A 25,395-nucleotide genomic window follows, 5' to 3' on the forward strand; every position below is an offset into this window, starting at 1 on the left:
TTCAGATTTCTGTAATTTTTCATGTATCTCAAATATAGTTTTATAAAACCATTGCAACATACAAAAGCCTAGTCACAAATCACTCATAAATGATACAAATGTAGACAGGCACACTGCCAACTGGATTTAACAACTGTCTATCAAATACGCACACTTTCCTTCCCAATTCACACACGAACATTTTATGGTATTTATAAGGAATATTTTTCAGCAAGAACAATCTTCAATTACTACTAATAAATAAGTTAAACATGCAGTTATTGAATTACTTAAGGCCAAGTAGCTGCCTTAGTTATTTCTATAACCAACTCTCAACTCCAGAGTGATTTAATTACATCTTTAAGTCCCAGCTTCCTCTGGGCTCCTGCAAGCCTGCAGGTGCTATGGCTTGAATACAGGATGCACTCAGTCTCCAGGTGGTAGTGTTAAACACAGGCTGTGGAGCCTCTGGGGCTGGGGCCGGGCTGGTGTCACAGCTCATCTCAGAACTCTAAAGATGAGAAATTCTAGACTTAGACGTGGCTGAAAATGGCACAGTATTAGAAGTAGTAAAGGCTGTAACAACAACAAAGACAAACATGCCCACAGCTGTATTTAGGGAGGTGGAGAAATGTTAAGTACAGACACTTAAATACCACCTAGGAAGGATGAATGCTGTGCAATAATCCTTTTGTACACTGTGAAGATCTGTCACTGTGGCTGGTTTAATAAGGAAGTTGACTGGCCAATAAATAGCTGGACAGGATAAATTTAGGCAGAAAAGCCAAAGTGAGAATGATGGGAAGAAGGATGGCAGAGACTGGAGTCACCAGCCAGACACAGAGAACAGATGAATACGCCATGCTCATAAAGGTACAGCCATGTGGCAGAGTGTAAATAAAGAATATGGGTTAACTTAAAATGTAAGAGCTAGTTAGTAATAAGCCTGAGCTATTGGCTGAGCGTTTACAATTAATGTAAGTCTCTGTGTGGTAATTTGGAAGCTGCTCCAGGAATGGGAAAACTCCACCTACAGATGAAAGCCTACTACATTTACAGGGTAAGATTTAGTGAGAGCACGTGGATGATAAAGAGGGAAATATGAGCTAAGCTAGGGTATGAAGAGTTCTAAAGTTAATCAGGGCATGGAGGTCCTTCCCATTGTTTACTATGACCTCCATTTAATTACATTTTATGTGTTTTCATGAGTTAAGGTATTAGGAATAACACATAGGTGAAAAGTTCCTAAACACACACAACAAAATGTAAGCTCTATGTAAAGTAGCAGGAACAGTTCAACAATTCTGCCACTGTTGTTACTCAACACGATTAAAAGCCTAATTCATCACAGTAAGACACAGCGAGAGATGAGATGTACAAATGAGAAAGAGAGGAAATTATTAGAGGTGTGATTGTATAGAAAGTGAAATATAAACTTAAGATTTAAGACAGAGCCCAACGAAGATATTAGATAAATTACAAGAAAAAATGGCATTTCTAACAGCAGAGACTGATGAAGAAGAAAAAACAGGGAAATGGGTCAGTGGGTACAGCGTGGAGAAGCTTCTAAACTCACCCTAAGCCAGGCATGTTGGCACACACATAATCCTAGCACTTGGGAATGTCCTAAAGAATGAAACAAACGAAACACCACCGACTCTGAAACAAAGCTCCTAAGAAATTCACAACACTTGCCGGAGCTTCGCCTCAACAAAGATCGTTCGGACAAGATACAGCAAACACTAAGCATAAAAATGAAAGATCTGGGCTAGAAATGGCTCCAAAGATAGGAAAAGGACTTGGGTTCACTGCTCAGACCCCCATGGTAGGAGGTCGGAACCATCTCCAGAAGCTTGTCCTTTGACCTCCACATGGACATCATCATGACATTTGCTCCGCTGCCACACAAGTGATACATCAATCAATTACAAATTTTTGAGCCAGGGTGGTAGCACACACCTTTAATTACAGTAACAACAGTGCAAACTAGGCCATATGTGCTTTGTGAAGGAAGTTAGGAGAATGTCATTTAAGAATTTTACCTATCTTACCATGACTTAAAAATGATAAAGTATCAAGAATTCTAAATAACCTAAATAACGTGAATTAAGTAACTGTTATATAGTTCTTTGTACTTTTCAGTCTTTTAATTTGTATTATCCCATTAAACATAAATGAGTAATCCCAGAAGCATTAGCTAAAAACAGTGATATTAATCTGACTATATGTCCCCCTCTGATACCCTAAATTCCTAGAAATGACAGCAAAAGATGCCTAAAAACTGAAGAGAATGGATGACCATTCCTAAGACTGCTTCTAAACAAGAAAAACACACATTTCAGAAGGTTTAAAAAAAAATAATAATAATGAGCTGGCACACACCTTTAATCCCAGCGCTTGGGAGGCAGAGGCAGGTGGATCTCTGTGAGTTTGAGGCCAGTCTGGTTTATAGTTCCAGGACAGCGAGGACTACAAAGAGAGACCCTGTCTGGGGGTGGGGGAAGGGGGGAAAGATGGGGGGTAGGGGAGGCCTAAAGTAGATACAGACTTGGTCAAGAGCCCCTATCAGAACTACAAACAAGAAATGGAGACTCTACACGACAAACCCAGAAACTCAGGAGCAAGGAGCAGCCCTGTGCTAAGGATGGGCAGCCCCACCCCAGCCTTGCTTCCAGGTGCCTGAGACAGCACAGGAGCATGTCAATGGCTCTAGTAGCAAGTGTCACTACTGAGGAATTAATGAGGACCGGGTGTCCTGAAGCTACCCCAGCTGAAAACTTGTCAACAATATGCTACACAAAAAACAAGACCTCATTGCGGTATTTCATTGCTCTAAAACTGAAACAACCTAAATGTCAGTGGGCAAGAGCACTTGCTGTGCAAGCATGAGGACGTGAGTTCAGATCCCCGCATCCACCTAAACAGCTGGCAGTGACTGTAATCTCAATGCTGGGGAGGGCACACAGAGGACAGCTGGGGCTTGCCGGCTGCCAGCCTAGCTCCAGGTTCAGAGAGACATTGTTCAAGGGAATAGGGCAGAAAAAGTAGGACAGACAACCAACATCCTCCTACCATCTTCACATCCGGGAGGACTTCCCAATCCTCGTACACACATGCACAAACCATACACCACACATAAACACACTGCACAGAAAAATGGCCTGAACAAGCGAATGTGTAGCAAATCAGACTGCAGACTGAAGTTACTTTTGGGAAGGGGTCACTTACTGTGTATGTCTACAGTCTTGACTCTTTTGTAACAAATACTGTGTTCATGAATTATTAGTGTCACCTGAAAATGCAACATATGTATGAAAGAGTTCTGCTTCTAGTTGGAACTAAAATCTGGAGAGTCATTAACTATATCTAAAAATTATGTGTGAGAAGTAAGAACGAAAATTCACCTTTTCTCTGATGGCTAAATGCTTCCTGTCATACATCATAACCAGAAACATCTTGTTTCTGAAAGCACAGAGTATTCATAGGTGAGGGAAAGTCCTCACAGTTTCCTTAGGAACTGGCAAGCCTTTGTCAAAGGAAGTGACGCCATCTCTTGGAATTGCTAAAATCAAAGTGACTTATGTGAAGGAAATACTGGAGAGCCACAGCCCTCTGAAAACAATGCCTGTTCCCTTCCCCTCCCTCTGACAGACAATGAATGCTGTTGGGGTTGAGAATGTAACTCAGTGGAAAAGCGCTTGCCTTGAATGCACTGAGGCCCAAGGTTCAATCCCCACTACTGTCAAATAATAAAGCAATCAGAAAAAAAAAAAACAAAAAAACTTTTATATAATAAGAAACATGATCTGATTCTAATCAGGGGAAAAAAATCTAATTCTTCCTGTTCCTTCTTAACCCAATACTTCTTTATCTAAAATTAACATTAAAAACTATATAAACAATAATTTCAAATGCAGATGCACACAGAGTTCATCCCATCCGACACCCTGAGGAAAAGCTCATGTGAGCCCTATGTGCATCACACTTTCCTGGAGGGATGAACACTTACTGAAAGTCTTGCAAATGTCAGACACAGCTTTGAAGACTCGGTCAGAGAAGTTCACTTTCACCTTCACATACTTCATGTTGGGAAGCTGCAGACGGAGCAGTTTGTGCTGGGGAGTGAACTGAAGCTTGGCGTCCGCCTGGATACCGTATTTATCCAAGGTCCAGTGTGTCTTAAGCAGCCAAGTTCTCTTCTTTTCCCACCAGAGAGCATGGTCAGACCAATCCTTTTTTACATCTATAAACAACAAACAGTAAACAAGAAAAATGCTTTTTAAAATCGCATAGAAAAGCTGGAGAGAAATTAAAGACAGAAAACCAAACTTGGACACTTAAGATAAACAACAGATACTAGAAAACAAAACTGGACACTGAAGAAAAAAAGACTGTTAGTGATAGGTACAAAATGTACAAACGGCTCTGCCCTCAAAACCCAGTGCACACCAAGCCCAGGAAAACACCCAGGGTCAATCACACAGACCTGGACCTTGGACAAACAACCCCGGGACTAGCATAGGAAGGAATCAAAATTGAGTGGATTCGGAATTCAGCTTTGAAGAACAGACAACAGGATTCCCACAATTACATAGAAAGGCTCATGTCTGAGGCTATACACCTGTGTGAAGGTGGGGGCTGGAGAGGCGGCTCAGTGGTTAACCACACTTGCTGCTTTTGCACATCGGCTCCAGGGGAATCTGATGCCTCTGGCTTCTGTGGGCACCAGCACTCACGTGTACAAACACCCCCATATAATTAAAATAAGATAAAAGTCTTAAGAAGAAGAAATAAAAATAATGTGTTAGGGTAGTGAGGACAGGAACGTCGTTGGGGAATCAAAGTGAATGAGGGTGACATTCTAAAATGTGAACAGCCTGTAGTCCAAACATGCTTCCCCAAAACATCCTGAGGAAGGTAACTCGGAGAACTGCCATAGTTAGTGACTCTGTTGCTGTGACAGGATAAACATCATGACCAAGAGTGGCTCAGGGAGGAGAGGGTGTATTTCAGCCCACAACTCTCAGGTCACACTCCATCACTGAGGGAGGTCAGGCAGGAACCTGGAGGCAGGAACTAAGTAGAGGCCATGGAGGAGTGCTGCTAGCTTCCTCCCCATGGCTTGCTCACTCTGCTTTCTTGTACAAGGCAAGGAGGCAGGACAAGCCTAAGGGTGGCGCTGCCCACAGTGAGCTGGGCCTTCCTACATCAACCATCAATCAAAAAAAATGCCCTACAGGGCATTCTGATGAAGACATTTTCTCAGTTAAGGTTCCCTACTCCCAGATATGTCTAGGTTTGTGTCAAGTCGACAACAATCAACCAGGATAAGATTCACACAGCCCAAGTTTTTTTTTTTTTGTTTTTTTTTTTTTATCTTTGAACATATTTCAGTATAAATATATAGAAAACATTAATATCTACAAAATGTTTTAGTAGCTTTAGAAACCAAGTACGCAAGATTTGGCTATAATCAGGTAAGGAATAGAGAAACAATGAACTTGTAACAGGAAGACATACAACCTAACTTCAGCTAGTATTTATAGTAGTATTTAAAGGAAAATCTTTTCGGATCAACTGTATATTAAGCTTACTAAGGGGTTAAAAAGGGGAGAAGTGACGTCAAGAAAACAACCAAACAAGTACTCCAGAGGAGAAACCAAACCAGAGAGAGCTCACCAACACCACCAGCACAGAAACAGATACGAACGTTCTTGAAAAATGGCTGAGACACTCGGAGAAGCTCTTGCTAGCAACCAGCAGGACAGACATACAGGGAAGAACACAACACCAAGGCCAGCTCCTAACTCCTTGCTAAGAATCCAGCCACAGTGTATAGCCATGATGACAGGGTCTCCGTTTAGAAGACAGTTGATAAACGTTATCTTCTCCAAAGCGAGGATGATTCTCCAAGTTATTTTCCCACCAAACTGTTAATTACATTTTTATTTATTCATTTTCTTGTTTTTACATCCTAACCAAAGTTTCCCCTCCCTCCCTTCTCTCTCCAGTTCCCCTCCTCTGTAAATTAAGTTTAATAAAAATGGTTTTCTCAATATCTGTCTTGCATTGGGATACAGTCCAGTCGATCACGGAGTTGGGAGCTCACCTGCGAACATACATGAACTGCTATTTTGCAGCTGCATGTAGGGTTCACAACTTAAGTTATTCTCCAGCACAGAATTCGACAACTTTTGGAAGTACCAAGTTCTGAATTAGCTTAGAACAGATAGCTGAAGCTGGGACTTTCTATATTTAAGGAGTTCTGGCCACACATGCTACTTTTCTCTTTAGGAATAGAGATTAGATCATAGAGATGAACTGGTTTATCTCTAGGTAGATATACAAGCCTTCCTATCCACCTCTACTTAGGCACTTGTGTAAACTCTTGTGACAACATCACCATTAAGGAAATGAAGTCATGGATTTCCAGCAAGCAAAAGAAAGGAGGGATGGGCTGGAGAGATGGCTCCACGGTTAAGAGCACTGACTGCTCTTCCAGAGGACCATGGTTCAATTCCCAGCACCCACACAGCAGCTCACACCTGTCTGTCTGTAACTCCAAGGTCTGACACTCACACAGAAACATGCAGGCAAAACCACTAATGCAAATGAAATGAATAAATTTAAAAAGAAAGAAAGGAAGGAGGGAGGGGAGAGCTTGTAACACAAGTCACCCTGGGGACAAAGAAATGGCTCAAAGCACTTGCTGCTTTTTGCAGAGGACACACGTGAATTTCATTCCCAGCACCCACATGGCAGCTCACAGAGATCTGGAACCCAATTCCAGGGGATCCACTGCCCTCTCCTGGCCTCCCTGTGTACCAGGAATGCCTGTAGTTCACACACATACACATGCGGGCAAAACATCTATACACATAAGAAAAATACAAACAAATCTTTTTTTAAAAGTCACTGAGCCAGGCAGTGGTGGTGTATGCTTTTAATCCCAGCACTCAGGAGACAGAGGCAAGTGGATCTTGATGAGTTCAAGGACAGCCTGGTCTAAAGCACACATTCCAAGACAGCCAGGGATATACAGAGAAACCCTGTATCCAAACCCCCAAATAAATTAATTAACTATTAATTACTTTTTAAAAATCACTCTAATTCCAAAAATCCAGAAGATCTGGGTAACTTTGAGATAAATGTGTGACTTATTTACGGAATGGGGCTAGGGTGTCCTAGGAAGAGCACTGAAGAGGGTAGTGGAGCAGTTCTGAATGGCCAGGAATTCACTAACCCATGTGGACAACTGCCATCCATTCCTTCCGAGAAGAAAAGGCCGGGGCTTGGTATTTCTCCTCTTCCTAGGTTAAACATTGTTTTGGGGTCATTAAATGCCCAGAACTTCCGGGCTACCTCTCTAGTGGCCTAGGGCCATGCACTCCACAGGCAAACAGCAAATCCAGAAATCTCCATGCTTTAGCAAAGGAAGCCGCCGCCGGCATGTCAGCAATCTGTCCACACAGCTGCCGGTGAAGCGGGAGTGGGGGCAGTTCCTCAGCACCTGCTTCCAGCCTGAAATAAACGCTGACTGATGGCAAGTGCAGCTGCTGGACAGGGCTAGCAAGGCGTGCTTTCAGCCCTAACAAAGGGCAGACTCAAACAATGTCAAATGTGGTCCAGAGTAAGTGCTTAACAGAGAGGCCTGACGGGAGCGATGAAATAGAGGCTACACTACACATACATTTTGACAGAGAGGCAACTTGTTCCAGACCACAGAAGTTATGAGTGGTCAAAAACTGCACTTTTGAAGAAAGACCTCAAATAAGATGTAAAGCTAAAGGTGGCAAACTATGGAAGGCTGAGGGCCCAAATGCACCATCTCCTGACTTTTTGGTGTCCCCAGGAGCTAAGAATGGGTTTCAGTGTCCATAAGTAGTTGTGTGGCACATGGCCACACTCATCTGTTCAGATACTATGACTGTATCTGCCTTCAACATCAATGTCATCCTGACGGGCAAGCTGCGGCCCCTCAGGCCTGATATACAGCATTGTGAGCGCTTTCCACGTAAGCAGTGTTAGAGCAAACATCATCGGATGAGGATACAATGAAGTCTCATCTGTCCCCTCCCCATGTGGACTGTACCCTGAAAGCGAGTCAGAAGAAACCCAGCCTCCTTTAAAAAAAGAAAAGAAAGAAACCTACCGGCACAAACCCCTCAACGCTCCATCAACCAGTCTTCAGACTGGGCCAGGCACAAACCTTCCCCGACACCCACTTTCCTTGTTTTCCATTTCCCTCCAGACACATGGCATTGTGACAAGGTCTGTAAGAGTCACAGCTCACACACTAGCACAGAAACAGCATATTTATAAACCACAAGTAGACCGCTGTTCCTTCTCTTTAAAGCCAATTCTACCTGGTTCTTCTGTGAAGGAGCAGCCTGCCTGCAGCCGGCAGGGATAAACAGGGTCAAGGACAACGCGCAATACAAGGACCAGAAATCCAGCATGGGTTTCACTCACTGTATGATGGAAGCTCTTACCAAAGGCGATGCAAGTGAGACCTGATGTGTTTTATCCACAAGAAAAGAACCTGAGCTCAATTCCCAAGCCCCTACAGAGAGGGAAGGGCAAACGGAGCACACCTAATCTCAGCACTGTCAGGGGAGAAACAGATGTATCGCTGGCGCTCTGTGGTTAGCATGTCTTGCTAGTGTCCGTGAACTTCCATTTCAGTGAGACTGTCCAGAAAAAAGTGAAGAGTGAAGGAGGTCAAGAGTGGTGGTACACACCTTTAATCCTGGGACTTGGGAGGCAGAGACAGGCAGTCTACGCAGTGAATTTCATTCCAGGAGAGCTGGGGCTACCTAGAGAGACTATCTTAGTTTGGATTTCTATTGTTATGATGAAACACCATGACCAGAATCAAGCTGGGGAGGAAAGGGCTTATTTAGCTTATACTTCCACATCCACAGTCCATCACCAAAGGAATGCAGGACAGGAACTAAAGGAGATGGGACCCTGGAGACAGAAGCTGATGCAGAGGCCATGGAGGGGTGCTGCTCACAAGGTTTTGCTCAGCCTCCATCAATCATTAATAAAGAAAATGCCTGGAGGTATTGATTTTCTTAACTGAGGCTCTCCTCCTCTCTGATGGCTCACTCTAGAGTGTGTCGAATTGACATAAAACTAGCCAGGACAAAAACCTGTTTCAAAGGGAGAAAAATAGTGATAGATGACACTTGACATTGTATCTGGCATGCATGCAGCAGCATCCAACATGCCCCCGCGCGCGCGCGCGCGCGCACGCACGCACGCACACACACACACACACACACACACACACACACACACACACGAGGAATTGTGAGCCTGGAGCGTATATTAAAACTGTGGACACTCCGGCATTACAGGAGTGTGTGCTACAGCATCTGTGCGGAGCTCAGAAGACGATTTACTGAACCAAGGATCCACCTTTCTGTGGGTTCCCATGACCACAGAGCCATCTCCCCGGCCCCTCCATTAGTACTCTTAAGGACAACAGGCTACCGACCTAGTATGTTATTCTCATCACAGAATATCACACAGCATCCATAAAACAATACATTAACAACCGTCTCTGTTAACCCGTGTGTCCAAAGGCATGGTTCCAGTGCTAGAGACAGCTGGTGCTGGGTGACAAAGCTGTGGTATCTGAAGGAGCCTGATGACCAGAGGGCTGCTGTCAGCAGGTGAAGACTCCAGGCAGCAGGACCCTTGTTTCCTGTACAAAGTTGTCCAGGTTTTGTGTGAGTGTGAGATAAGCCACTTAGTGTCTTTCTGTCTGCTCAGCATTGGAAATGCCTGAGCAGCATTAAAAAAAATTTTTTTAAGTCTAAGCAATTTTTTAAAAAATGTTGATGCCTGGACCTATCTGCAAACCAGAGCTATTTTGTTTGTGGGCAGACGTCTATGTCTGCTTTGGGTTTTAGTTGGGGGTGGGCAGATAAAGGTGACTGTCTCCTACCACCACCTTAGATCAGCTATGTCAAGATAGGTCTGGAAGTGGTTTTAAGCAGGGTGACCTGTGCTTCATAAAAGCGTGTTCACCGAGAAGAATCCAAGTGATCAGGGGCTGGGTGAGAACACAGCAACAAGGGAGACGCAGTGGCTCTGACATTCTGCTATGGTGAGGGGCAGGCCAACAGGGTTCAGATGGTCAGAAAAGGGACGGCAGGTCCAAGGAGCCCTTTAGTTTGGGTTTTCGGAAGGGAAAGACTATAGCATCATTATAACATGACCGGGATGACCCTGGAGCAGTCTCCACAGAGCATCCCACAACCAGCTCCTTATGGCAGCAGCTGAACACATCCTCTCTATTCACGAAGACAAACAAGGTTTCACATCCGTAGAGAGCCTGAGAAAGGCACACCACTTTACAAACAACTCCAAAGACAAGCCCAAGAGCCAATGCCCGTCGGAAGCATAGCTCAAGAGAGGGAGGTTTAAGGTCCTGACAGGCTTCCCGCTGAGAAAGGGCAGAAAAGTCAAGCTACACTGTTGTTACTGACTGAAAATTTACTTTTTACTGTTGCTTTAAGTTAAAAGAACTGGCTTTTCTTTTTTTCTTTTCTTTTGTTTTTTTTGTTTTGTTTTTCGAGACAGGGTTTATCTGTAGCTTTTGGAGGCTGTCCTGGAACTTGCTCTGTAGACCAGGCTGGCCTCGAACTCACAGAGATCCACCTGCCTCTGCCTCCCGAGTGCTGGGATTACAGGCATGCGCCATCACCACCACCCGGCAAGAACTGGCTTTTCAATGATTGCTCTCAGTAACCAACCATTGCTCTCTGCCTCATGATAAATGGATGTTTCCAGATGGAAGAAAGAAGGAGGTTCATGGAAGTTGTAAAGGTCTAAGGAAGTGATTTTGCTTTCTCTATACCCAGGCCTCAGGACAGAGGACGCGCTCTTAACCCAGGACGGTCTTTGGGTCCTCAAGCTCTTCTCCCTGCTGAGAAATTTCTTACTACAAATCAATGCTTACGTTTCTATTACACTGGTAACTTTTCAGGCTTTGTTTTGCTATGGCTCAAAGGTGTGAGCCTACTTCAGCTGTTAACTGCTTATTCTACAAAGAAGATTTCAGTGTAGATTATAGACAGCGGTCATGCTAATACCTTCTGCATACATACATACATACATACATACATACATACATACATATATACACACACACATATATATGTATGTGTGTGTGTCTGTCTGTCTATATGAGAAGACTCCCACTCAGCTGACAGACAACATCTACAATCAACTGCAGGGCCCACCAGGGAGGCCTAATCATGATGAAAACCAGTGTGAACCAGTCCGGCCAATGTGACTGTACCTTGTTTCTCCAGGCATGGTGTGCAAGCCAGATGCTTCTGATGGGATTTCCGTGTCTCCTGCCATTACCTGACTCCCCTCCCCCCTCCCCACCTTTGACCAGCATTCCATCCAGCCTTTCAGGGCCCTCCCCAGCTGTGAAGTAGCCAGAACTTACCCTTTAAGGTCAACAAAGGGCTGGAATGTCAGGCCTAAAGGAAACTCCAATCCCCCAAACTCCAAGTCCTGGTGAGTAGGGGCTGAGGGAGCCTGGTGGCTAGCATTGACTTTGATATGTTGACAGGCCTGTTTTAAGTGTGGTGGAGAAGGCCACTGGGCTGGCTCGTGCCTGCCTTGTCCAAAGTGCCACTAAATGGGACACTGGTCAGTTGAATGCCCCTGTACATCTCGTGGCATGGGGACATCAAATGACGACCCCCCCTCCAGTGGATCTCCTAGGCTTGGCAATGGACAAGGACTGAAGGTACCTTGTTCCTGACCCAGCCACAGCCATCTCTCACAGGGAACCCAGGGTAGCCATTGCAGTATCAGGGCGATACAGTTCCTTCCTTTTGGACACTTACTCAATCCTGAGGGAGTTTTGGGTCCCACCTCTCCTTCTCGTCTCCCTGTTGTTGGACTAGGGGGACAGCCTTACCTACCTCACCAAACCCCACCACTTAATTGTATTTTCAGGGGTATCCCTCTCACCCACATATTTTTAGTTGTGCCAACCTGCCCTGTGCCCCTAATGGGAAGAGATTTTCTAGCTAAGGTAGGAGCTTTTATTTCATTTGCTCCCCCCCATGTGCCTTACTCCAGATTCATCAGAAGCTCCTCTCCTCCTCCTCCTCCTCCTCCTCCTCCTCCTCCTCCTCCTCCTCCTCCCACCCAGTCGACTAGCTCTAACATTTCATTTTCCCTTGCCAGCCTCTCAGGTGGACCCCAAAGTCTGGGACACCCAGAACCCGTCTATTGCTAGGCACCATCCCCCTACTATTATCCAGTTGCAGGACCCTACCAGGTACATTACCCAAACTCAGTACCCCCTCTCTCTCTCCTGGGCCTTAGAGGACCTAAGCCTATCATTTCCTCAGGAAAAAGCTGCTCAGCCCAACCTCTTAGCCTTTTAACACCCCCATACTTGCAGTTAAAAAGCATAACAGCAGAGAACTAAACATTAAAATAGATTTTAAATTCCCTGTTTAAAAATTCTTCCGAGTTCCAGAGCCACCCTGAATCTACCTGGACAGGTCAGACCCACTTCAGCTTGTCAGACCCAAACAATCACTGAGCCCAAAGCAGCGGCAGGCGATGGACAAATCCCAAAGGAACGGAGGACAATCCCTACCTCAGGATGTCTGGCTATCTCAAAAGCCCCTTTCCCTACCTCAAAAGTTCATCGATGCCCACCAAGTCAGCTGGAAGCAATTTCGGAGGACATGGGCCCCCATTCCTGTTCACCTGCCATTTTTTATAAAAAACAAAGAGTCTGGAATGTTAGAATTCCTGGCCACTCCCCCAGCTACATGACGGCACATGTGCTGTCCAGTAGTGATGCTTAGTCATCCCAGGGCCTTACGTCCTACGTAATCTGTGCGCTGCATGATCACGTCATCTGCACACAGTGTGGTCACACAATGTATGCGCATGCTATGTAAGCCCATGCATGCTGTGTAAGCCCATATGTGCATGGGGGGGGGGGCTATAAAAGTGGGTTCCACCTATTCCTTCCCACTCTCCCTGCATGGTCATTCCACAGGCCTATGCACACCCTCTCTGTTCCCTTCCCTTAATAAACTCTTATAGTGGGTTTTGTTATGCCTGTGGCTTCTCCCACACGGTAAACAGTGCTGCTTAATAAATAACAATACCCACAGCCCCTTTTACTGCTCAAATAGCATCTCTTGGTTGCTCCAGTTGGTCTTAAACTCACCTTATAGCCTTGGCGGTCCTTAGACTTCTGAATATTCAAACAACATTCCAGTGGCTAGGATAACAAGTTTGTACCACACCAACGCCCAGTTTAGAAACTTATTTTTATAATCTCCCTTAGTTAACTTTTACAATGCAAATTTCATCATTTTACTTCTAATGAAAAACTTGAAAGTCTCAGCTGGCACTGTCTAAACTCAATGAGTTACTCAAATCTTTCGGTGTGAGGGCTCTTCCATTCCAAGTCCTCTGACCCAGTTACAGAACAAGGTGGTTTGGGTTCACTTAACTTGATAACTTTCCCCTCATCTTTTTTCCCCAACCAGTCAACACCCTGTTTTCCCATGACCCTTTTTGTCAATGCAGCCGAGTTTGGCTTAGGGTCCTGAACTCTTCAGGTGTGCTTGTGTGTTGATGTTTATACGGGTGCACATACATGTGACGTCCGAGTTTGATACTTAAGGGCATCCTCCTTAACTGCTCTTCTGATGTGTGTGTGTGTGTGTGTGTGTGTGTGCGCGCACTCATGCTATGCGGAAGTCAAATGACCATTTTCTGGAATGGGTTCTCTTCTACCACAGGTTTTTGGGATTAACTGAGGTCTTCAGTCTAAGGTACACAATTCACGGGTTCAGCTAGACTGCCTGTCCAAGTCCTGACTGCCTCCCCAGCACTGGGATTATAGGTATGCCCTCAACATGGGCCCAACTTTCTGTGGGTTCTGGAGAATCAAACTTAGGTTCTCATGATTGTACAGCAAGTACTTACTGAGCCATCTCCCCAGCCCGGAACGCACACTCAATGCACAGAAACAGCATCTTTCATGCTGTGCTAAAGTCCTTCTAATTTCTAAATGTGCATCTACATTTTACTCTTTATATTCTTGTTGCTGTTGGTGGTGTTTTGTTGTTGTTGTTGTTGTTTGTTTTTGTTTTTCCCTTGAGACAGGGTTTCACTGTGTAGCCCTGGCTGGACTGGAACTCTTATGTATGTAGATCAGGCTGGCCCTGAACTCAGCGGTCTGCCTGCCTGCCTCTGCCTCCCAAGAGCTACTCTTTGTATTTTCAAAGTCATTCTGAGCTGGTGGCACAGGCCTGCACTCACAGCTACTTGGAGGCTGAGGCAGAAGGATCACAAATTCAAGGCCAGCCTGCACAACTTAGTGACAACCTGTTAAAATAAAAACATTTTTAAAGAACTGCAGCTCAGTGGAGGAGTGCTTGCTTAGCTGTGTGACAGGTCCTGGGTTCAATCCCCAGTAGCCAGGGCAAGGCAAGGGGGATCAGTATCATCAAGTGTTTCTGAGATCATCTTTTATACACATGCACTTTTGTATTGTGGGGACACGGGGACATCTCTGTTACACTGTCTTCTCTTTATGTCTAAGTTCTGTCTTTACCAAGTTCTATTGACTGCATCTGAGTCTCCCGAGTGGTAAGAGCACCGAGGTGCCCAGGATGAGCACCCTATGCAGCAGCTCTATTTGCACTGGGTTGAACCTCGCACCCAGTGCCTCCCTACCGCTGCTGGTTGTGCTTCTATCTTCGTTAATCAACGTCCTCCTTCAATGATCTGCTCTTATAAAACAACACAGAGATGTATTCCCTGGAGACAAGAGGCAACACCAGGACATTTTGCTGTCTCTGTGTGAACAGAGCCAATCACGGACAGAACATGATGTCATGACTGACGTCACTCACTTATCACCACGGAAGGGCACAAACTGCCCCTTCCCACAATCAGTCACAGTTCAAGTAGAAGGAAGCAAAATGTGAGTTTTGGTGTTGGGTAACTGGTGCAGTGTAAGTTACAGTAGCAAGGGCAACTGATGGTAGAGCATTGCTGGGGAAAAGTCTATGTCCTATTTTAAAGTGTTAACTTATTGACAGAAACGTGAAGTGCCTCAAAGCCTACATACCACTCACACTGCCAACAATTTCAATGGAAGCCTGGCATTCAATTAGAGTTAAAGGCATTGTTAGCTGACATGAAGGTTTGTTTCTGAGGTTAACTCTGGGGACACAGAAGCTGCTATGGAGTGAGGACTTGGATCTCCTCACTCTTGCTGTAGAAACCCTACTCCCCAGAGTGACAGCACAGGAAACTGGGTTTCAAGGAAAAAATCACGGCAGAGGGCAGAGCTCTGCTGGTGGCCTGGGTAACTCCAGAAGTCAGGACAAAACTGGGTGCCCCTCCTTCCACAGGAAAGACACCAAGCTGGCTGGGACCTCTCAGTCACCGGAACTGTGAGGACTAAATCTTGCTAAAGACAAACAATTCCGGATATTTGTTATGATTAACAGAAAAATAAACTTCTAATAAACAAATATTGACTATTTATTATTTCTTCTACATAACTAACAAAATAAAAGTTAGGAATATACTTGTGGCCTATACTTGTAATCCCAGTACTCTGAATTAAAAGTTGGAGGTCAGGTTGTCATCATATGCCATTTCAAAACCATCCCCCCCCCACCATGACCCAAATTTAATCCAAGCTAGAGTTATCTAAGAGGGAACCACAATGGAGAAAATGTCTCCATAAGACAGCCTGTGGGCAAGTCTGCGGAGCATTCTCTTAATTACTGGTTAATGTGGGAGGGCAAAGCCCAGGGTAGGTAGTGCCAGCCCTGGGCTGGTGGTCCTCTGTGTTATAAGAAAGTAGACTAAAATACCAGAAGTCAGGAGTCAGAGGCAGGTGGATCTCACAGTGAGTTCCAGGACTGCCAAGGCTACAAAGTGAGACCCTGATTCAAAATACCAAAAAAGAGAAAGAAGAGAAAAGAAAGAAAGGAAGAAAGGAAGAAAAGTATTCTATGAGGCTGGAGAGATGGCTCATTGGTTAAGAGCACTGGCTGCTCTTCCAGAGGACGGGAGTTCAATTCTCAGCACCCATATGGCAGCTCACAACTGTCTGTAAGTAACTCCAGTCCAAGGAGATTGAATGCCCTCATACAGATATACGTGCAGGCAAAACACCAATGCCCAGAAAATTAAAAAGGAGGCTGAGTAAGCCATGGAGGTCTCTGCTTCAGCTCCTGACTTCAGATTCACCTCGAGTTCCTGCCCTGACTTACCTCAGTGATGGACTGCGATGTGGAACTGTAACCTGAAATAAACCCTTTCCTTCTCAGGCTGGTTTTGGTCATGGTAGTTTATCACTCAACAGAAAGTTAACTAAACACCAGCCTGGGCAGTGTAGGGAATTCTAGGCCAGCCCTATATATGACAAAACCCTGTCCAAAAGCAAACAAAGCCAATATACAAAAACCAAGACATAGAGAACCTTTTGAAGTGCAAATACAAAATTAGGTCCATTGGTTTCTATTTGTCTGACTTCTCTATTTCTATTTGTTATTATATACCAGCTCGAAGTGGCCGAGAAGTTTCTCAGATCAAATAGAGTGCACACTGTAGATACTACATAATTACCGTTTCCAGAGGGTGCCTAACTTTCTACCCAACACTGAACACTTACCGCTAATTTGTTCAACCTGCCTTGCTTCCTAGAAGTTAGGGCTCCCACTACATGTGCTGCAAAATACTCAAACTGTATCACTAGAGTATATAAACTAGGTAATATTCAACTCACAGAAGAATCAGTGGCATTTGTCCTAAGTGGTCAAAGGCATTAACTAGTTCAAAAGGTAATTTAGTAAGAATACAGGACTTTGACATTCTGAATTGCTCTCAGAAGAAAATACTAACAAATTCTAATACATTGAGATCTGAGCTTCTAAGCCATTGTCCTCTACAAATCCTTTCCTATATTCTGGGCCAGGATCTCCAGCACCCACTCCTCTATTTTCGTACACTGACTTTTGCTCATTTTAGTAATTACTATGTATAGAACATCTTTCTTCACGACGGAGACGGAGAGTGGAAGGACAGTAAGATGTGAGCCATTTCATGTACTCCGGTATTAAGTAGAGAGTAACTGGAGTGTAAGATAGCACTCTGGGTTCCATCAGGCTTTCTTCTGAGAAGCCTACACCCCACTCCTCTAGGGTAATCTATAATACTGCATGATGTTGCACTCTCCCACCCTTTTCAATGGTCCCTCCTTAACTAAGGCCAGCCATTAGTAATGCTTCTAAGTCCCCATCACCTTCCTGTACCTGGGCACAAGTCATCTGGCATTTATTATTAGCCAGTCTACCAACTCAAGTTCCCAGTGACACCAGGAAGGACTTATAAAATAGCGCTTACCCCTCCATGTTTACTACTGTTCCTGGGAAAGGTGGATTCATGTATTTCTTCACCCCACACGAGTTTCATACTCCATACCTCTGTAACGTGATGCAGCATGAACATACAGAACGTATACATGACTGTCCATCTCACCCTAACATCCCTGTTTTACAATCAGCATCATCATATAAGACATTTCTTCCCCAAACTCATATGGTGAGAAACTAACAGTGAATTTCAAGAGGAGACCTCAAGACAATGATAACCATCACTGATGGACCCAAGACAATGATAACCATCACTGATGGACCCCAAGACAATGATAACCATCACTGATGGACCCAAGACAATGATAACCATCACTGATGGACCCAAGACAATGATAACCATCACTGATGGACCCAAGATAATGATAACCATCACTGGTGGACCCCAAGACAATGATAATCATCACTGATGGACTGCTCTACCCTAGGAGGTCAAGTATAGCAGGATTCCCCATTTCACTTACATGACAGTTATGGCACAGGGACCCTAAGAAACTTAGCACAAGACCATAAAACTTAGTGTTATCAAGCTAGTATTCAAACACACGTGGTTTCACTTTAGGGACATAATCGGATCTCACACTATTAAACAGAATTAGTGAAAAAGAAAATCTTCCAAAGTAGTTTTGACAAACAACTACATCAAAGATTTCTGATTAAATACTACAATTAGAATATTTGAAATTATTTCTCACATTCATGAGTTTGGTTTGCACAGTATGTTTCTGAGACAGGTCTTACTCTGAAGCCCTGGCTGACTTTGAACTTGCTATACAGAGCAGGATGACCAAGAACTCAGGTTATCTGTGGGCCTCTGCCGCCCAAATGCAGGACTAGAGCTATGCGCCATATAACTGGCTGAAGGATGTTTTTACTGACTACCAGAGATATTTAGTCAAAATACTAACTTTAAGAAGTAAGTGAGGAATCTAAGTTAAGTGAGACTAAATAAACCTAGTCTACAGTACACACAACTCTGGCCATGTCTTTAAAAAAAAGTTTTTTAACTGCTAGGAAAAAAAAGACATTTGTCTAACCAGAATACTAAGTTTACAGAAATACCCTCTATGCCAGTACAGTACATACTGAAGCATAAAACTTCATATATAACTCTTCATAATATTACTAATATTAATACAAGGTAGTTCAATTCTCGTATTGTTAGAGAATAAATGAGTACTAGTTAGCTTAACTTCATAAAAGACATTTTTAATCTGTTGCAAAATACTATTATTTCTCTAGTTCAGCTTGAGAGAAAGCTGTACAGACCATTGATGGTCTGTACTGTGATGATGCACATCACCATTACAGATGTTCTAACACTGCACATGTGTTAGCTGATCTAGTCCTTCCAATCACTCAAATAGTATGGCTGTAGATCACCCCCATTCCACAGAGGAGGGGTACAGTCCAATGGTACACAGCTTGTCTATGGCAGTCGGGACCCTGGCTCAGGAGGCTTTCATAGCCACAGAATTTATCCCCACACCGTCTAAAGCTTTTGAAAACTGATATAGCAATCACTCCCCTTTTCAAGTTATTTTTAAATTTAAGGCTTATAAAATTTTTAAGTCAGAACCCTAGAATTACATTAAGGAACATCACAACACCAACAGAGAACTACAATCGATAATCCTGGCACTTTATTGGTGTTTTACTCATAACTCTGGGTGTTCTTTTATGAAAAAGAAGATATCAAAAACATCATTATACTGATGCTTTAAAAGACCAACCTTTAAAATACCTGATGTATTTTTAAATTACATTATAAGATACAGAGCTGGTATGTAGTGGGTAGCTGTTCTCACCATGCCCTGAAGCACCACCCCTAGTGAGGTAGCAGGTAGCTGTTACACCTGCCTATGACCTTGTACGTGCCCCTGGGTGTGGCCACTCGGAGACCCTTAAGACCTGGGCACGCTTGAGGGTGCTATCTTGTGGTTGGACCAGGGTAGATCTTGCTAGAGAACAGCATTAGACCATGCCTCATCCTTCCAGGATCCTGTTACAAATTCCTTTATTCTATCTTGTGAGTTAACCCCCAGATAAATTCCTTTGCTCATTAAGTAGACTCTGTGGATTGCTATCAATATAATCCCATTGCTGGTGTTTTTCAGATGGGTAACCTAGACAAGTGTTAAGGTCATCCAGGTCTGGTCCTTGAGTACCTAGATAGGAGACAAGTCTCAATCCTGAATCCTCAGCAGGGTATGGCCCTAACATCTGTAAACCCAACCCTCTTTAAAAAGCAAGGCAGGAGGGTTTCCATGAATTCAAAACCAACCTGAGCTACATTGTGAGTGCCAGGTCAGCCTGGGTTAGAGTGAAATACTGATGTAAAATATTCTCACTTAAGGAAGCTGGAGAGATGGCTGAGTTTAAGGGCAACCTCTGGCTCTTGCAGGGGTCCAGGGTTTGATGTTTAGCACTCACATGGTAGCTCCTGCAGAGGACCCAAGTGTCATCCCCAGCACCCATGCCAGGGGGTTCACAAGTGCCTACAAATCCAAGCCAGGTGTCTCTTCAGGCCTCTGCAGGTACCTGCACTTACACATGCACATATTCACACACAGAGACATATATACATACATACCTAAGATAAAGGAAAGCTTTGAGAAATAAATAAAAACACAATCAAGATAAAAACGGGCTGGGCAGATGGCTCATTCAGTAAAACGCTTGCAATACAAGCACTCAATTAAAAAGCCAGCATGCGGGGCTGGAGAGATGGCCCAGTGGTTAAGAGCACTGGCTGCTCTTCCAGAGGACCCAGGTTCAATTCCCAGCACCCACATAGCAGCTCACAACTGTCTGTAATTCTAGTTCCAGGGAATTTGACACCTTCACACCAATGCATATAAAATAAAGTTTAAAAAAAAAAAGGAAAAAAAGCCAGCGTAGTGTGTGCCTAGCACTGTGTGTGTGTGTGTGTGTGTGTGTGTGTGTGTGTGTGTGTAGTTCGGGGATCTCTGGGCCAGGAAGGCCAGTTAGCTTCATTTACAAACATATGCACTGCAGCAAATGAGCACTTTGAAAAGTACACCAATGCCATCACTTACTCATTCCAGACACTCTACCCAAAAGCAAAATCAGTTCTCAGAACAGCTCACACGAAAACAAATATAACAACAAACCCTGACTACTGTGCTGAGGCAGACTAGAACCAACCAGAACTCTCATACACTATTGACAGTGTGCAAAAATGACTCTGGACAAGCTTCATGGTTTCTTCTAATGTTAGGTGTATAGTTTAGCCCGGCCATTCCACACCTCAAAGAGAAATGGGAAACTATGTCCACACATATGTTTTTGACAACCCTCTTCACAATCTCCAAAAACTGCTAGCAATTCACGTGTCTTCAATGACTGATAAAACCATAGAGCACATCCAAGCTGGTGGGTCTCTGAGTTTCAGGTCAGCCTGAGATCAGTCTGGTCTACAAAGCTCTAGGACAACCAAGGCTACACAGAGAAACCCTGTCTCTACCCACCCCCTACACACACACACACACACACACACACACACACACACACACACAACTATAGTACTCATCCATTCCACAGATTACCATTCCACAATAAAAGCTATTGACATCTTCTAACTCACCAAAGGGCCAAATTGTATCAGGAAACCAGGTTCAAAGAGTTACATCAGTATGTTCCATGCACAAGGCTCCCCAGAAAAGGCAAGCCAGCAATGGTTTAAGGACCTCAGGCTGGGGAGGTAGGTTAACTATGGAAGAATACCTCAAAACTCAGGGCTTATTTCTATTTATTAATTATGGTAGCTTAACATGACTGTGAATTTTTTAAAACCCAGAACATTATATTCAAGGACTATTTTTGCTTTGTGTAAATGATATCTGAAAAGGCTTGCACATGTTAAGAAAAATGGTAGGGCTAGAAATGTAACTGAGTTGGTCGAGTGATTACCTCTCTTACAGAAGACCTGAGTTTGATTTTAGCACTGCATTAACTGGGCACACAGATGCACATGTGTAATCCCAGACCTGGAAGACTGAGGAAGTAGGATCACATGTCCAAGGTCATCCTCAGCTACCTAAGAGTTCTAGGCCAGTCTCTGCTGCAAGAGACACTATCCAAAACAAACAAAAAACAACAGTAGTATAAAAAAAAATGCTGGTGTACGCAGTGATTACAGTCTAATACAGTAACTTTGATAACAAACTATATGTGTTTCAAAATGAAGTACAACAGATAGTAATTTGTAATCACAAATCCAAGTGCAAAATGTCACATCTAACAACAAAATGTTGAAGAGATGGCTCAGCAGTTAAGATGTCTGCTCTTCCAGAAGACCAGGGTTTAATTCCTAGCATGTACATGGTAGTTCACAACCATCCCTAATTCCAATTCTAGGAGATCCAAGGCATGTAAATGGTGCACATACATACATAAAGCCAAAACATTCATATGCAATAAATTTTAAAAAATCTTTTAAAAAGATAAGAGTTATTTAAAAACATCTTACAGAATATTTACTTTATACAATATTCTTAGATATTAATATTTGTATAAAATTATTAAATAAAAATCCTGTACCCATGACTGAAGGTCTGGCTCAGTGGCAGAGTGCATGCTTAGTTAGCATCTGTGAGGCCATGGTTTTGAGTCTCAGCATCTAGAACAAACAAGGAACCTGAATACATTAGCTTTTTCTCAGTACTGTCATGACTTTCTGGATAGGCGGTTTTCATGTGCCAAGAAATAATTTTACTTCATTCCTTTATTATAAATGAATATAAAACACCACTCTTATAAAATGGATTAAGTAAGGAATTAATTGACCACTGGCTATAAATTTTTCAAATCCCTGAAATACCATCATCCACTTACTGGTCAATTGCATTTCAGAATCTCAGAAAAAAGGTGGTTAAATAGCTCTTTGTTACATTACAGAGGCAGGTGTGTGCTTCAAAGTGAGGGAAAGGACAGAATGATAGCTATTTTTCTTGTAGTCTAGGAGATGGGAACTCACAGTAATCCCAAACTAAATTCCTTTGAGGTGTACAATTCTCCTCTCACAAATATGAAACACCCTTCATCCACTGGCAGTAAAAACCCAGAGACTTTCAATGCAAAGCGCACTCACTGTATTTGTATAGCACTAATAGTTTTTATAAAGCACCTCAATGTAGTAACCCAATTAAGTCTCAACAAAACCTATGAGAATCTGTTTTCAATTTTTTTTTTACTACATCTATTCTCGAGCATGTGTACATGTGTATGCTCTGAGAGTGTGTGTGTGTGTGTGTGTGTGTGTGTGTGTGTGTGTGTGTGTAAGTTAGAGGACAGCTTTTAAGAGTCAGTTCTCTCCTACCATATTAGTCCTGGGAATTGAACCCAGGCCATCAAGCTGGGCAGCAGGTCTTTACCTGCTGAGGTGTGTCATTGGCCCTGTTTACTTTTTTGAGACAGGGTCTCATAGAGCCTACACTGGCCTGCAGCTCATTATGTAGCCAACCCTAGACTTTATCTCCTGGGATTACAGGCTTGTACCACCATCCTGGCTTAAGAACTTTAGTTTTTCCATTTTATAGAAGTCTGGACTGGCTGCCCACGGATCACACAAACCAGAAAGTGGCAAGGTCGGGAGCTGAAATCAGATCTGCTGGCAAATAGACAAACAACTTACTGATCTATGTATCCACCAGCACCTAAACCATCTGAGAACAGCTAGTGTCGGGGTAATCTACAGCCAATGATGGCTAGAATGCTATAATAGTGCTGGGTGCACATCCATAATAATCCTGTACTTGAGAAGTCAAGGCAAGATGATCATTTAAACCCAGGAATCCCAGGCCAGCCAGAGCAGAAAAAGGAGAACCCATCACAAAAAGAATATTTAAATTAAAACCTTTCCAACAGTCTAATCTGAGAGTTAAACTGAATTTAAAGATACAGTCTATGAAAGAGTACCACACTGATGCCTTTGCTTTGGAGGGTAAAGCCGTGTCTTAAGGAAGGCTGTTTTACAGTGTGGCTATCAAGTCTGGAAACGGACACTGTTACTTTACATGTATCTTAACTGCACACTCTTTCAACTCTGCACTTAGATATTTTGTATAAGAGGCCAGTCTGGTTACAATCAACACTATTGGGACAAGCAAAATCTGAATGTATTTGAATATGGGCTTATAACAGATGACAGTATTAAATTAATTAAATCAATATTAAATTTATTGAATTTGATAAAAATGTACTCTAATCATTTAAGAGAGAAGCCTTCCTTTTTTGGGCAGAATGTGTTTGAGTATTTAAAGACATGATGTTATGATGGTAACAACCCACTCAACTAGCTCTAAAAGCTGTGTGATTTCCAGCAATGAAATCTAATGACAAAGTGACCCAGCTGAAGATTAAACAGTACTTACTGAGCCCTCCTTGACTTAGTCTGAAGTTTTAAAGATGAGTTGAAGATTAAAGTTAAAACTTAAAAGTATTTTCTTCTAAACGACAAAAAGACTTTTCTAACAAGGTCTTTTGTAAATAACTGAATAAAAACAAACATAGCCTTTGCCCCTATAAATAAGTTAATTCTAGTTGGAAGCTGACTTTCATTTTGTAGAAAACTGGGGCATAAAACATGGCAAATGAAAAAACTAGCAGGGAAGGCACCACCTTTAACCCCAGTACTTAGGAAGGCAAAGGCGGGAGGATCTACCCAGTGAGAACCTGTACTTTTTTTTTTTTTTAAAAAGGGAACAAATGCCACATAATATGCCCAACAAAATAGCTCATACTTTATTGAGGTTTATAAAGAGTATAGTCAAATTTATATTGTCCTCTATTCTTAAGGAGTTTAAAATTAAAAAAAAAAATTTTTAACATCTTGTTTGTGAGTGTGTGCATGCCACAGTACATGTGCAGGGGTCAAAGGACAACTTGTAGGAGTCAGTTATCCCAAGTTCCAGAAAGTGACCTCAGCTTGAGGTTGTCACACTTGGCAGAAGGCATCTTTAACCTACTGTGAACCATCTCTCTTGCCCAAAGAACTTGCAAGTTTTTAGGAAACATAAAATTCAATGCTGAATTCCTGTGGATCAGTCACGGTACAGAAACACCAAGTAAACGTGCTATCAAATTTAACTGGGATTCAATTCACTTAGGGATTCCCCAGCTGTTCCTCCCACCCACCCAAAGACTTGAAAATATGCCTCAGAACCCTAATACACTTGGGCTGGGAGGCGGTGACCTGCATTACACAGACATTTGCTCCTAAGCCTTCAAAGGGGGAAACAGGATTTTCCCAGCATGGACACCATCTTCCTTCCTCAGGGAGCCATATGCATGAAGACTGGAAGAGGGCTTTCCAGTCATGTGGCCTCTCTCCCTGTGGACACACAGTCAATCTCTGATCTTAGTGTTTAAAGTACTTTGCATCATAAAGCTTCTAATGTGAGCCAACTCCTTCATCAGGTACTCAACTAAAACTTACTTTTAGAGTTCCTGGAGGAAAAAACTAGCTATTTGTATTTCTGGGAGGTGCAATAAATGTACACTTAGAAATCACTTTGAGTAATTTGTAAGTAACTTTACTAATACCTTTATTTAGTTTAGATCATGCATGCTAACTTCACAACCTAACTGAATTCCTCCTGTTCCCCCCTCCCCCCCTTTTGAGAGCAGGTCTCACTATGTAGCCTTGGCTGGTCTGGAACCTCACTGTGTAGACCAGGCTGGCTTCAAACTCACAGAGACCCACTTGCCTCTGCCTCTCAAATGCTGGGATTAAGGGCATGCACCAACCAGGCCCTGCATTCTTCAAATTTTTTAAAATCAACTCCATTCATTTCTTCTTTGTTATACCTGAATCCTGAAACTTGTATTTTTGATCTGTATTATCTGATGTGATTTAACTTCAGACTAAGGAGAAATTAGTCTTGTAAATCGATTCCTCCTTTCCAGCTCACAGAGCTAGCTGCTGAGA

General features: G+C 43.2%; 1 protein-coding gene across 5 annotated transcripts in view; it reads right to left on the bottom strand.

The window, feature by feature from the left end:
- The window catches only part of Fermt2 (fermitin family member 2), a 75,782-nt gene that overhangs the window by 45,681 nt on the left and 4,706 nt on the right, over nt 1–25,395 (bottom strand). For all 5 annotated transcript variants that reach the window (XM_036198785.1, XM_036198784.1, XM_036198783.1 and 2 more), the window contains one exon: nt 3,989–4,222. In XM_036198785.1, the coding sequence (XP_036054678.1) occupies nt 3,989–4,222 (234 nt within the window). The remainder of the gene's footprint in view (nt 1–3,988; nt 4,223–25,395) is intronic.

The sequence above is a fragment of the Onychomys torridus genome, chromosome 9 (assembly GCF_903995425.1).
Source record: "Onychomys torridus chromosome 9, mOncTor1.1, whole genome shotgun sequence".
Lineage (NCBI taxonomy): Eukaryota > Metazoa > Chordata > Mammalia > Rodentia > Cricetidae > Onychomys > Onychomys torridus.